The sequence below is a fragment of the Nothobranchius furzeri genome, chromosome 1, assembly GCF_043380555.1.
Source record: "Nothobranchius furzeri strain GRZ-AD chromosome 1, NfurGRZ-RIMD1, whole genome shotgun sequence".
NCBI classification, from domain to species: Eukaryota; Metazoa; Chordata; class Actinopteri; order Cyprinodontiformes; family Nothobranchiidae; genus Nothobranchius; species Nothobranchius furzeri.
The window spans coordinates 97,227,166-97,239,872 of NC_091741.1; the positions used below are offsets into that span (position 1 = coordinate 97,227,166).

Here is a 12,707-nt window from a genome sequence, read left to right on the forward strand (position 1 = left end):
TTGTGTATTCGGTGGAGATAGCCACGCTGTCGATCAAAAAAATAAATCCTACAAACTGTCAGCTTTGACCCACAATTATTGCTTTTCACTCAGACTCCGGTGGGGTTTACTCCAGAGCAGCAGCACAATCTGTTTTGATGAATAAAATGGCCAAAACAGTGTTTAACGAACATGGTGTCTGTTTTAACCACGTAACCTCTTGCATTCAATTATTTGATGGGACATTTTTCACTGATTTAATCAATGATGCAAGATGAACTCATTGGAGAATAAGGCCTGAGATAATTATTATATAACAGAAAAATAAAACATGTCAACTGCTGAAAATCCTGTTTATTATTGTACACCAACAGACTGAAGAGTTTGTCAAAAGCAAAACCACTGAACCGACTTCCCTCCTTGTTTCTCCATCAGTCTTCCACAGTGTCCTTGTCGCATATCTGAGGCTGGTTTGGATTGTTTTTCAGAAGCCAGTCAGCTAGCCAGATCTGTTGAATACAAATATGCAGGACAGAAATCAACATGTTAACAATAACCCCTTCAACAGCAGATGAATAATATTTAATATCTTTCCTCACACTGAGCATCAGTCCTTACACAGGGGTTCAGAGGCTTTTCCTTGCAGAGTTCAGTGAGTCCCTTCAGCAGGGCTGGATTTACATACTGGTTCATGTATTCTTCTGTTTCACATCTTGAAGGAACATGTTCAGCTATAGCTACAGAAAGAGAGGATAAGGGATAGATCACAGTCAATAGTAATTACCTTTAAGAATAATCGCATGGGTGAGAGAGGAACATACAGTTTGGGAACATGAATTTGATCTCCCTCTCAGCTTCGTCACACGAGTCGCTGCCGTGGAGGGCATTTTTCAGCTCAGACGTTCCATATTTTGCTCTGAGGCTAAAGGCAGAATAGAAACTAAAGATTTACAGCTCAGACCAGTAGCACATTCACAAATGAACTCAAGGTGAGCACATAATATTCGGAAAAATGGCAGTGGGTTTTGTAGGTACAAAAGAAATATATCAGGGGAAACGGTATGCAAAAATTGTCGGTATGTCTTAATAAATTGGGATGTAAGTAGAAACCTGCCTCAAGAGGACATTTAAATCCTGAGTCTTTGTAAAAAGACAAACATTGATTTTACTACATAAATGCTTTTTTTCTACTGGCAGAAATATCTGCGATTTACCATTCTGGGTGGGTTTCTCTGGCTTTGGTAGCATTGGCAGGCCCTATAAGGGACTTCCAGTGGGCGATAGCATTGTCACGAGCCAGCATCAAGGCAACAATGGGACCAGAGCTCATGAAGGCCGTCAAACTGGGGAACATGAGTGTCTGGTCTGCGTAGAAGTCGTGGCATTGCTCTGGACTCAGCTGCAGCCTTCTCTTCTGCCACAGAAAACAGAGCAGTGGAGTGAGTGAACCACTGTGGTGGAAAATAGAATATAACTTCAAAAATATTAAGCTAGTTCAGACAGCTCAGATTTGTTTAAATGGACAAGTGACACTGTGAAGCTCTCACAGACATTATACTTCAACTTTTCATGAATCTGTCTAAAGCAGTTCTGTACAGTACTGCAATATCTGACAAAAATAGAACCAAGGGGAGCAGTAATTTCAATTGTAAACTGTAACAATGTTTTAGAATAGAATACACTTTATTAATCCCACTATGGGGAAATTAACTTTCTACAGCAGCGGCGCATATGCTTAGAAAAGGAAGAAGAAGAAGATCACAGGTAAATACACAAAGGTATTATTGTTAGCTTCAACAACTAAAAACCACAAATAAAAAAAGAAAAACTTGGATTCCAGAACTATGCAGCACAAGGGACACAGACATGCTGATGTACATCAGGTATTGCACAAGTATTGAACTCATACTAAATATTGCACAGATGTTATTGTGTAACAGGATAATGCCAGTACCAGTTGATCTCAGGAGTTTTACACTCTTACTGCTGAGGGGATGAATAACCTACAGCAGCTTTCTGTTTTACATCTTGAATGTCTCAGTCTGCCTCTGAAGGAGCTGTCCATGGCCTCCACAGTGGAATGCAATAGGTGGGAGGGGTTTTCCAAAATGGGAGGTCCTTTTGCCCACCATCCTCCATTCACATGTCTCCTCAACTGAAACTAGTTGGCAGCCCAGAAGCGAGCTTCCAGTCTTGGTCAGAGCTGCCTGCACCCCAACGAAGGTGGTTACATTCACACCGGTCCACAAAGTCCATTGTGACTGACCTGTACTCCAGGTCATTCCCCTCAGACACACAGCCGACAGTGGTTGAGTCATCTGAGAACTTCTGGAGGTGACAGTTGCTGGTTTTGTAGCTGAAGTCCAAGGTATAGAAGGTGAATAGAAAGGGTGAGAGCACCATACCCTGTGGAGCTCCAGTACTGCACACAAACACATCAGACATATAGTTGTGCAGCCTCACGTACTGTAGCCAGTTGGTGATAGTTGATGGTCCATGCAGTCAGATGTTCAACCACTCCTGCACCCCTCATCTTCTGCTGCAGTAGACACGGCTGTATGGTGTTAAAAGCACTTGAGATTGCTTTTTTGCATTTTGAGGTGAGCCAGCACCATCGACATATACCCAGTGCTGCAGGTAGAGGAGGGTGTCTTCCACCCCCATGTATATTATTTGGTGTGTAGCTGCACACATTACAGTTCACTGTTTTAGGTCTTCCACTAACTTGTCTATGCAAATTACTGACAGGTCATGGTCAAGAGTGAATGTGAAATTTCAGTCAAAAAATATAAGTAATCTGTAGTATTTAACATCCACACATTCCTAGATCAAATGGTTGACATGTTTCAGTTAACAGCAATAAGTATCTTTGAAGTGCAATTAGTAAAAAAAAAAAAAAAAAAAAAAAAAAGAAAGAAAAAAGATGTACAGAAACACCATGCAGACATTCACCTTTAAACGTTTAAAAGGTGTCTTAATAGGGTTTCCAGTAAAATTACAGCCCGTTACTGCCCTCTACTGAAAAAACTACGTAAGAGCCACACGGCCTCAAAAAGCGGTCACCTTTTGAAGCCATGAAGCGTAATATTTGAAACCAGATCGTAGGATGATCAATGGAAATCAGCGTTTATCGGGCATCTAAATAAATCTATTTTAATAAAAATATCTTCCTTCCACAAATATTGAAAACGCGCCTCTAGAAAGTAGGTGACTTCCACTCACCTGAAGTATACTGAAGCCAGATTTGACGATAACATTCTCAATCTCATCTGCCAGCTGAAACGCGTCTGGCTTAATGACGGCCAGCGTTTTCTCTACGATGACACGGTGATATGGCCTTTTACGATCCATCTTCATCTGAACGCTAAATGGCCACGAAATACGGCTCACGCAAAACTTGACTATGTAGCAGTAAACTAAACAAGGAACTCCAACCTGGAGCAGCACTCTGGGCTCGTTCTGTCGACTAGTTGCTAGGATACAATTACGGCGTCTGAAGTAGGACAATCCATGCGAATTGCAAACGTCAGTTGAACTTTCCAAATTACAAGCCCCAGATTTAGAAAACCACCAGTTAAATCAAAATTTTAATGACCGGTTGTCCCATGGTTTTTTTTTTGTGTAATTTTAATTCTGTATTCCATTTCAGATTAGCAGCCAAGATTTAATGTACAAGCAGTTATTTGAACAGTGTTAAAAAATAGAAATGTTTCAGACTTTAAATCCCATTTCACTTAATAAAAACTGGTCCAAGCTGATAGGGATGTTTCCATCCTCACAGCAGAATCAGTTCAATCTCCGCTCAAGTGAACTTTTGCAATTTGTTGTTCCTAAGGTTCGCAGAGCTGGGAAAGTCGGCTTTTAGCTTTGCTGCTCCATCAACATGGAATTCACTACAAAAAGATCTAAAAATCAAGGATTTGGTTTCCTTGAGTGGATTTGACTGATTAGGTCACTGGAATCCAGACCATCAGTGTGTTTGTTTTAATTGAGTTTATGTGGAAATGTATTTAAATGTGAATGTATTAATTTTGTAACTTGTGCTGCTGCTCTGTCCGTCTTGGCCAGGTCTCCCTTGCAAAAGAGATCTTGTATCTCAATGGGACCAACCTGGTTAAATAAAGGCAAAATAAGTAAAATAAATAAATACAGAAACTTAGTTTTCCCTAATTTTTCAATCATTTTTTCACGTTACTGTTGATCATTGTTTCAGCAGATTTTTTTAAATCGATGTGATCGATGTTCCCTTTTGATAAAAAACAATTTAACAGTCAAAATTAAATACAAGATCAAAACATTTTATTTTCAAAGAGTCTCTTTATTCAAAGCTGCATTAGCAAGGCTGTTCTTATCGTGTTCCAATGGTGACCTGCCACACTCTGATCAGGTTGTCAGTGTAGCCAGCAAACAAGGTCTGTTGAGTAAAAGAGGAACAGAAGTTAGCATCCATAATAGCACGCTTTTCAAAAAGGCTCAATCATGTGAGTGGTTCTCTGGTGCCCCTCATATTTGCAGGACTGTCAGCAGAATTAATCAGAGTTAAAAGTGAATGGGTATAATCACAGGGGTCACAACAGAAATCTGCATTTAAAGGTCCTCCAGAGAGTGTCGTACCTGTCCATCAGCAGACCACGCCAGGGAAGTACACTGTGGCGGTTCTGCCTTGCTGTTCGTGCTGATCACTTCCTGTTTCAGTTCATCCACAATGATCTTGCCCTCCAGATCCTGAATGAGGTAAAAGAGAACCAGAGTGATGGTATCTCTAACCAAGGTAATAAGTAACATACCTGAATTTATTGACATTCTCTATTGGGTCGGAGCTCAGAAACAGCCTCTGATATCATCAAACAATACAGCTAACATTTTAAATTTCATCACAGTCCTCCTTGATAACATGTTTAGCTTAACATCTTACCCAGATCTTGATGCTGGGGCCGGTGGCGGCACAGAGCCAATAACGGTTGGGGCTGAAACAAAGGGCGTTGATGGTGTCACCACTATCCAGGGTGTACAGGTGCTTGCCTTCATTCAGGTCCCACAGCATGGCCTGGCCATCCTGAACACCAACAGAAAACATTCTTCAGTGATTACATCGCAGCTCTTAACACGATACCCAACCCCACAAACGGGGATCGTGACAAGTTCAAGTCGTGCTCAGAAACAGCCTCTATTGTCATCATTTTAAAACAGATGTATGATTAATTTTCCATCATTGCAAAAACTTGTCCGTTCACTTAAAGATTCTAAAAAAGAACATTTTACAGAAATCTACAATTACTGGAAGCAGATGTTACCTTTCCACCAGATGCACACAGAGAGCCATCAGGGGAGACGGTCACTGTGTTCAAATAGCCAGTGTGACCAATGTGGTTGGTCTTCAGCTTGCAGTTGGCCAGGTTCCACACCTGAGAGGCATCACACCCGAGACAGAACAAACATCAACATCCAACATGGAAGCTAATCATAAAAAAGGTTGTCTTACGCAAGTAGTCAGCTAATAAATGCAAACTAAGTTAAACCATCTAACCAGGACCAAACATTAGCAAATTACTAGTAAACCATACCTTGACCACCTTGTCCCAGCCACAGGAGACAATGATGGGGTTGCTGCTGTTGGGGGAGAAGCGAACACAAGACACCCACTCAGAATGGCCTTCATCCTGCAAAATCAAGTTTGAACAGTTTAAAGTTCAGCTCATCCCAACAATGGCTCACTTTAGCTCATGTAACCACCGAGACTTATTCCATGATCCTGACACACTACACACTTAAAACCATCATACAGATTTAGTCCACAATGCTCCAGCTGATGGCTGAGCTGTGTGCTCTACCTCAGAAAATGTAAAACTAGTTAAAAAAAAAAAAAAAAGCTTGAACAAAAACTAAATGAAAACCAAAGAAGGAACAGCTCTAAGCAGCAGCAGCAGCAGCATTAAGTGACAGCTCACCTGAATGGTGTACTTGCAGACTCCAAGAGTGTTCCACAGCTTGATGGTCTTGTCTCGGGAGCCAGATACAATCTGACGGTTATCAGCAGAGAAAGCCACACTCAAAACATCCTTTGTGTGTCCAACAAACTGACGGGTGGTGGTGCCACTAGAAAAACACAAGATTAAGACGTCCGATTAGAATAAAGCTATATTAAGTTTACAGTTTAAAATGCCTGCCCTCCTCTACTAATTATGGCCTCTACAAGCTACAGTCATTTAAGGAGTTAAAACAGTTTTTTTCCCCACTTGTATTCAAACAAATCACTTTAGTACACAAACCTTAATGCCGATCAATGACAATTTTTTTTAGGTTCAGTTTATATCGGGTTCCAGCACTTTAGCCAGAATCAAATTCCAGCTCCTCACTTAGATGATTAAAACTGTTCAAACATGGACTGTAGTTTTATTCCTGTATAAACCCCAAACCCATTTATTTAGATCTACTGTTCTCTTAAGTCACAACTAAGGAGTGTATAAAGTGATGAAGGTGTAGTAAGGACAATAACACTGTGGAACAACAGTGTCGGGTACAAGAAACTGGGAGAATTTATTTTATAGGATCTCTGACAAACATTGTAATTGTATATAACTGCATTTTTAAATGTCTGCTGTTTATTATTTAGTGCGAGATTACTGAAGTTCTATCTGTGGTACAAAACACTAGTATAAAAAGCTGTTGCACGGTCATGTACACGCAAATGAAGTTTGTTCACCAAGATTGGGTTTACACATGGTGTAGCTTAACTAGATGTCATTTCCCAACTGTTTTATGGCTTAAGTTATGTTCCCTGGCAACTTGGTATTTAGAGGTCATAAGTGCTGAAATGTTTGTAGCTCTAGTAACAAATACGCATTAGCGCGGACTGTGTGTTAACATCGGTTCAAACACATTTTCATTTATAGAACAAAGGTGACAAATCATATCTTTAAAACTATCCAGGATGTTTGTTACAACTTAAATTTAGAAAGGACATACTTCCAGCTAATACAAACATGCAAGTCTTTACCAACTTACTTATTTCTAAAAAGAAAAGCATTAACTAGTTTAAACTGTGTTCCACATAGATGCTTAGATGATGCAGATCAAGGGTCAGCAACTTTTTTCCTTGAGGGGTACCATCCTGCAAGTTCCACACGTTTCCTGCTCTAAAGGACCCAGATTAACTGATTTCATCACAACCTTCCTAAGTTGACTTCTCTAGATGCTCTCACACATTTAAATATGTTGGGAGCAGGTAAACGGGTAAAGAGATATATTTACAGGACAGCGGATCTGATGTAGAAGCTTTCTTCCTAGCTGTACTTACGTGGTGAGGTCCCACAGTCGGAGGGAGCCGTCCCAGGCGCCTGAGAGAGCAAACTGTCCATCCGAGGAGATGACAACATCACTTACAAAGTGAGAGTGGCCCCTCAGAGAGCGCTGAGGGATCCCATAGTTGGTCTCGTCACGAGTCAGCTTCCACATGATGATGGACTTGTCTGAAAGTTTAACACATAAGGTTCAGGACTCAGGAGTATTGCCTAAAGCAAAGAGCAGGTAGGTAGCATTAGCATGCGAAGCTAGCACTTAAGTTAATATCAAGTTAATATCACATTGCAGCGCTTGGTTCAAGGCCTTATAACCTCATGTCAAGTAGTCTGATGTTTAACTGGATGAATCAGTGTCGGTGCTATGTTGGTGTAAACCCAGGAGTGAAACACAGTAGATCCAGCTAATGACGCTAGAAAGCACAAGTTTAACTACACCAGGTTTCCTCCACTTCTGAAGTCGCAAATGTTCACTATAAGCGATTAATGAGCCTTTAGGCTGTTGTAATCACATTTCAGCGGTCTTCTGCCACTTCCGCAAAAATCGTATTTTTGTAACATTACCAAAGAGTCACTGCTAGCTTACAAAGCTAGCTGTAGCCATGTTGGCGGCTGCCGGCGGGGGAAGCCTCACCTCGGGACGCCGACAGAATCATGTCGGGATACTGAGGGGTAGTGGCGATCTGGGTGACCCATCCACTGTGGCCCTTCAGGGTCCCCCTCACTGTCATCTGCTCGGTCATTTTGACGAGGTTCGGTGGTGCCTTTTACAAGGATGGATTCGGATATTTCTCAGGTTCGTAAAAACCTAGGTCCTCATCGCATCTAGGCACGGAGGAAAAGGAAGTACAGACCCGGATGCAAAAACTAAGAGGGGTGAAGGGCTCGCAGAGCATTCTGGGATATGTTTTTTTCCCCAAGTCATCCAAGTGTGCTACAAGAAAAGACTGAAGGGGACTGTTTAGAAACATGATAAAACATTTCACTTACAACACATCACCATTATATATAAGTAATACACACTGATTTGGTTATTGGTAACAGCTGTGCACATCCCTGATATGTTTCTGTCTGAATGAATAAAGGAAATTAAGCTCTTACGAAACATAGCACCAGTAAAATAAAATGTCTGTGATGGACACAAATTTTCTGATTTTAGAATATTCTATATTTTACAAACGTCCGTATTTTTTATACTTTATGTTACACACACACACACACACACACACACACACACACACACACACACACACACACACACACACACACACACACACACACACACACGAGCTTTAATCCCATAATATTTGTTTCTTTTCATGTGAAAGGCGGCTTTAAAGTTGACGCCTTGATATATTTTATACCAGGGATGTCCAAACTTTCCTAGATAAGAGCCAAAATCAGCAAGTTAACTGTCCTTGTAGGCCACAACATATACATTTTTTAAATGCTAAAAATATTTATTCTTGCATTTGTACTCCCTAAAATTTGTCAAAATGGACTATTAAGTTTGAACATACAATGTTGGGGGGGGGGGGGGGGGGGACGACAGTGACATAAATTGCTCCAAGGGCGACAAATGAGGGCCACATACATGCCTGCTCTATACTTGTGTACTGATTAACAAACAATCTTTAAAATTTGAATTTTCATTTCATTTCACTTTATTTGTAAAGTCTCTTGTATTTATTTATTTATTTATTTATTGGTTCTTTTTTAAACACAGAGAAGAAAACTTTTCTTTCCTGTGTTTAAAAGAGAACCAAAAAAAAAATACAAGTTAAAAAGACCCAGAATGAATGCACAGAAGATTGTAATGTCCCTTCCACAATCTCATCAAACACCCAAGGTGCTGGACAATACAGCAGGCAACAAGTACAAATAAGACAATATAAAACAACCATAAAAACATATAACCTAATAAAAAAAGGCCAATTACAGACAAGACAATGATGCCACGCTACAAAATAATTAATGTTTTATCTCACATGTTGAACAACATTTGGAATCCTTCAATTTCCAGGCTTTCTACTGGTATGTTTTATGAATAATCTGATATTTCTATATGTAAACTACTGCACAGCTACACTATTTCAACACTGTTACATTAGGCTGAAGTGAGAATATTGGTAACAGTGTTGTGTGCTTAGAAAAAAATTGTATGGTAAGCCTCCTCTCACTGTAAGACTTGATCATCCTAGCAGATGACGTTTTACTTTCTAAAACATGTCATTTTCAAACTTCTTTAGTCATTTGCTTTATTTTACTAAAATAAAAGTTGAAACAGCTGACTAGAGCTACGGCCACAGAGTAGTATGTGCCTGTTGAGTCTTTTGGTCTGAGGCACCAGATACCAAGTGAAGTGTGGTTCAGGTGGTGGAGGAAGAAAATACCTGCTGGAAGGAGTTTGATGAGGCCATGGAGGAGTTTCATACTTTGAGAAGATTCTGGTCCACCATTTGATGTCTCAGGAGGGTGACACAGCTGCACCACCAACACTGTTTATGGTGGGGATGGTGTACTGCTGACCTCCACTTGGGATGTTGTGAGTCAGTGGAAAGAGTACTTTAAATACCTCCTCAATTCCACTGGCACATCTTCCATTTAGGAAGTGAATTCTGGGGGTTTGGGCTATCAAGTCTCTAGTGCTGAGGCAACCAAAGTGGTTAAGAGACTCCTTAGTGGTAGGGCTCCAGTGGTGGGTGAGATTCGCCTGGAGTTCCTCAAGGCGCTGGATGTTGTGGGACTGTGTTGGTTGATGCGGCACAGTAAATATTGTGGATACTGGGGGCAGTTCCACTGGATTGACAGACTGGGGTGATGATCCCCCTATTTATAAAGAGGTACTGGATGGTGTGCTCCAACCACAGGGGGAAAACACTCCTGAGCTTAGCAGGCAAAGTCTCTTCAAAGGATCCAGAGACAAAGGTCCCCTGGATAATCAATCAGATTTAGGAGGAAAATGTGATATTCTCCTGGTCTGTGGAACACTAGACCAGCTCTATACCCTTAGCAGGGTCATAGAGGGTGCACAGGAGTTCATCCAACCAATCTACGTGTTTTGTAGACTTGTAGACAGGGCTTAATTTGAGCCAGATCTTGCTGGAACAAGATCCGGGAACTATTTTATTTTGAAAGGCAACTGTCTGCTAGGATTCAGCAACTCACGTGACAAACTTGTGCTATACGCAACATTCGAAATATGGGTGAGCTAGAGGGAGCTCCTGGAAGCCCTCAACTTCTGAAGCAGGGGAACTGTAAAGATGCAAAAACTACCATTGTTAAAAGAGATGTGTGTTAACTTAGAAAATGTGGGCGCAATTTTAATTACTAGTCAATTGCTGGCCATTGTGGATTTCACTTCCCATTTCCGCCAGTATCTCCTGGGGCAGCCCTTTAACCCTCTCAGGCTCAAAATAAGTTTTGATAAAAGGACGAACAACTAAGTCCTTCAGGGGTACTTCTAAGTTAAAAAATGCTCATGAAATATGTATGTGGAGCATCAGGTAGGTAGGTTTTAACATTGCAAATCAGCAACGCCTGCCTCCACAGGGTTAAGGTGTGCACAGACCATGGAAGCCTGCATTGGCTTACAGAGATGAAAGAGCCCGAAGGACAGTTAGCTCGTTGGCTTGAGAAGCTTGCCAAATATGACTTTGAGATCGTTCATCACCCGGGTCGGGTGCACACAAATGCTGATAGTCTTTCCAGAAGACCATGCCACCTGTCTAGCCTATGCAAACTTCCGAACCCATCTACACATTTGGCATTCCAGTGCAGCTTGGATTCTGATGGGAGATTTCTGTTGCTGAGTCCAGTGGGGGTGGAAGAGCGACCGGCGGGCTGACACAACAGTCTGTCCAGTGGGGGTAAGTCAAAGCACCCCTACACCCAACACAAATATTCTAGAGTCTAGACCAAAACACTTCCACACATACAGACACAATACATCAGAACATTCCCACTGATTCACGTGTTGTAAAGCAGACTGAGAAGGTACATGTGTTCCTTTGTTTCATGGTTGGACCATGGGGGACTTGAGCCAGGCCCAGGATGTTGATGCAGATATTGCATCCATTCGTGCCTGGATGGAGGCCAGTAATGAGCGCCCCCCGTGGACTGCTGTTTCACTTTGCAGCCCAGCCACTAAAATTTATCGGACTCTGCAGTAAGTTGGGCTCATTCCCATGAGTTGGACTCTGTCCAAAGGCTACCCTTTGTCACAGATTCTGCTCCTAACATCTATGGACTGGATTTCTAGGCACAGCCAAGGTGTTGAGGGGATCTGTTTTGGTGGCCCAAGGATCAGTTCTCTGCATTTTATAGATAATGTGTTCCTGTTGGCTTCATCAGACCGTGATCTCGGCCACAGGTGAGTTTGAAGCAGCCGGAATGAGAATCCCACCTGGAAATCATAGACCATGGTCTTGAGTCAGAAAAGGGTAGAATGCCTTCTCCTAATGAGTGAGGGAAAATGTAGTGGGCGATCAATAGGATTGGTGTTGCATCTAAAGTGATGTGGGCATTGTAGCGGTTTCTTATGCCGAAGTGAGAGCTCAGCCAATTCCATCTTTGGTTCTTTTCTGAACACTGAGTATTAGAAATGTTATTTACCTTCTTGGTGACAAGTTTGGGCTACATCTGTAGCCTTCTTCAGAGCGTCACCAATGATGAAAACGGCTACAGATGTAGCCTAAACCTGTCTGTAAAAAGGTAAATAACAAATATCTATCACTGTGTTTGGAAAAGAACAAAATAATGGAATTAGATAAACCTACACAGACAGAACTCTGCTCAAGCTGCCCTCACGACCAAAAAGGAAAAGACACATTAGCATGATAAAATGAAACCATAACACTTTAAAGTTTATTTTTGTCTGCATGTTTACGGACCAGATTTTTTGTTTTACTTATTTCACATATATATTTATATTTGGACAAGTAATTACAAAAATAGCTTAAATCTTTTACAACCAATGAACACAACCAAAAGTAAAAACATTCACACAAAGTTTAGCTAATACTGTTGTATTAAGATCTGTTACAATGTGAAACTCCAATCAGACACTGTGCCATGAACGTACTTCAATAAACCAACATTTTAAAAAGGAGCTGATAGAATCTGTAAAAGAAATAAACACATATGAAGATATGCAACAGATAACTACCGTCTGACACTGAAATACAGCAAAACTTGATCTTTAAATCGTCTTCAGTTATACACAAGTGTTCAAATAAAATGTTTCACCCATCGTGTACGTTTTTGAATTTGTTGATTTCAGCTTAATATCTGAAACACTCTTTTCTAATAAACAAATCCTCAATAAACTTAAATTAAAACAAGACTGATACAGAAATTATTTAGCAAGATGAAATAATAAAAAACATAGAATCCAATAAAACAGCAGAAATTAGAAATCTGCAGCATGAC

At 40.9% G+C, this 12,707-nt stretch overlaps 2 protein-coding genes across 4 annotated transcripts; both read right to left on the reverse strand.

The window, feature by feature from the left end:
• Positions 1-313: 313 nt before the first annotated feature.
• Positions 314-3,548, reverse strand: nme5 (NME/NM23 family member 5). Of its 3 annotated transcripts, none has more exons than XM_015943900.3 (5): positions 3,202-3,548; positions 1,194-1,390; positions 801-901; positions 598-716; positions 314-488 (listed from the first exon to the last, which is right to left on the reverse strand). In XM_015943900.3, exons 1-5 carry the CDS (start codon positions 3,334-3,336, stop codon positions 411-413), a joined length of 630 nt encoding a protein of 209 aa, XP_015799386.1. In that variant the 5' UTR covers positions 3,337-3,548; the 3' UTR covers positions 314-410. The 3 variants fall into 3 exon arrangements, with proteins under 3 accessions (XP_015799386.1, XP_015799379.1, XP_054594965.1); XM_015943893.3 differs by having other exon boundaries at positions 1,194-1,393; XM_054738990.2 differs by having other exon boundaries at positions 579-716; positions 1,194-1,393.
• A 728-nt stretch (positions 3,549-4,276) lies between these two features.
• Positions 4,277-8,132, reverse strand: rack1 (receptor for activated C kinase 1). The gene is made up of 8 exons (XM_015943883.3): positions 7,912-8,132; positions 7,277-7,448; positions 5,928-6,075; positions 5,544-5,639; positions 5,274-5,384; positions 4,895-5,035; positions 4,594-4,704; positions 4,277-4,393 (listed from the first exon to the last, which is right to left on the reverse strand). The coding sequence occupies exons 1-8, from the start codon at positions 8,018-8,020 to the stop codon at positions 4,328-4,330; spliced, it is 954 nt and encodes a 317-aa protein (XP_015799369.1). The 5' UTR covers positions 8,021-8,132; the 3' UTR covers positions 4,277-4,327.
• Positions 8,133-12,707: the final 4,575 nt, after the last annotated feature.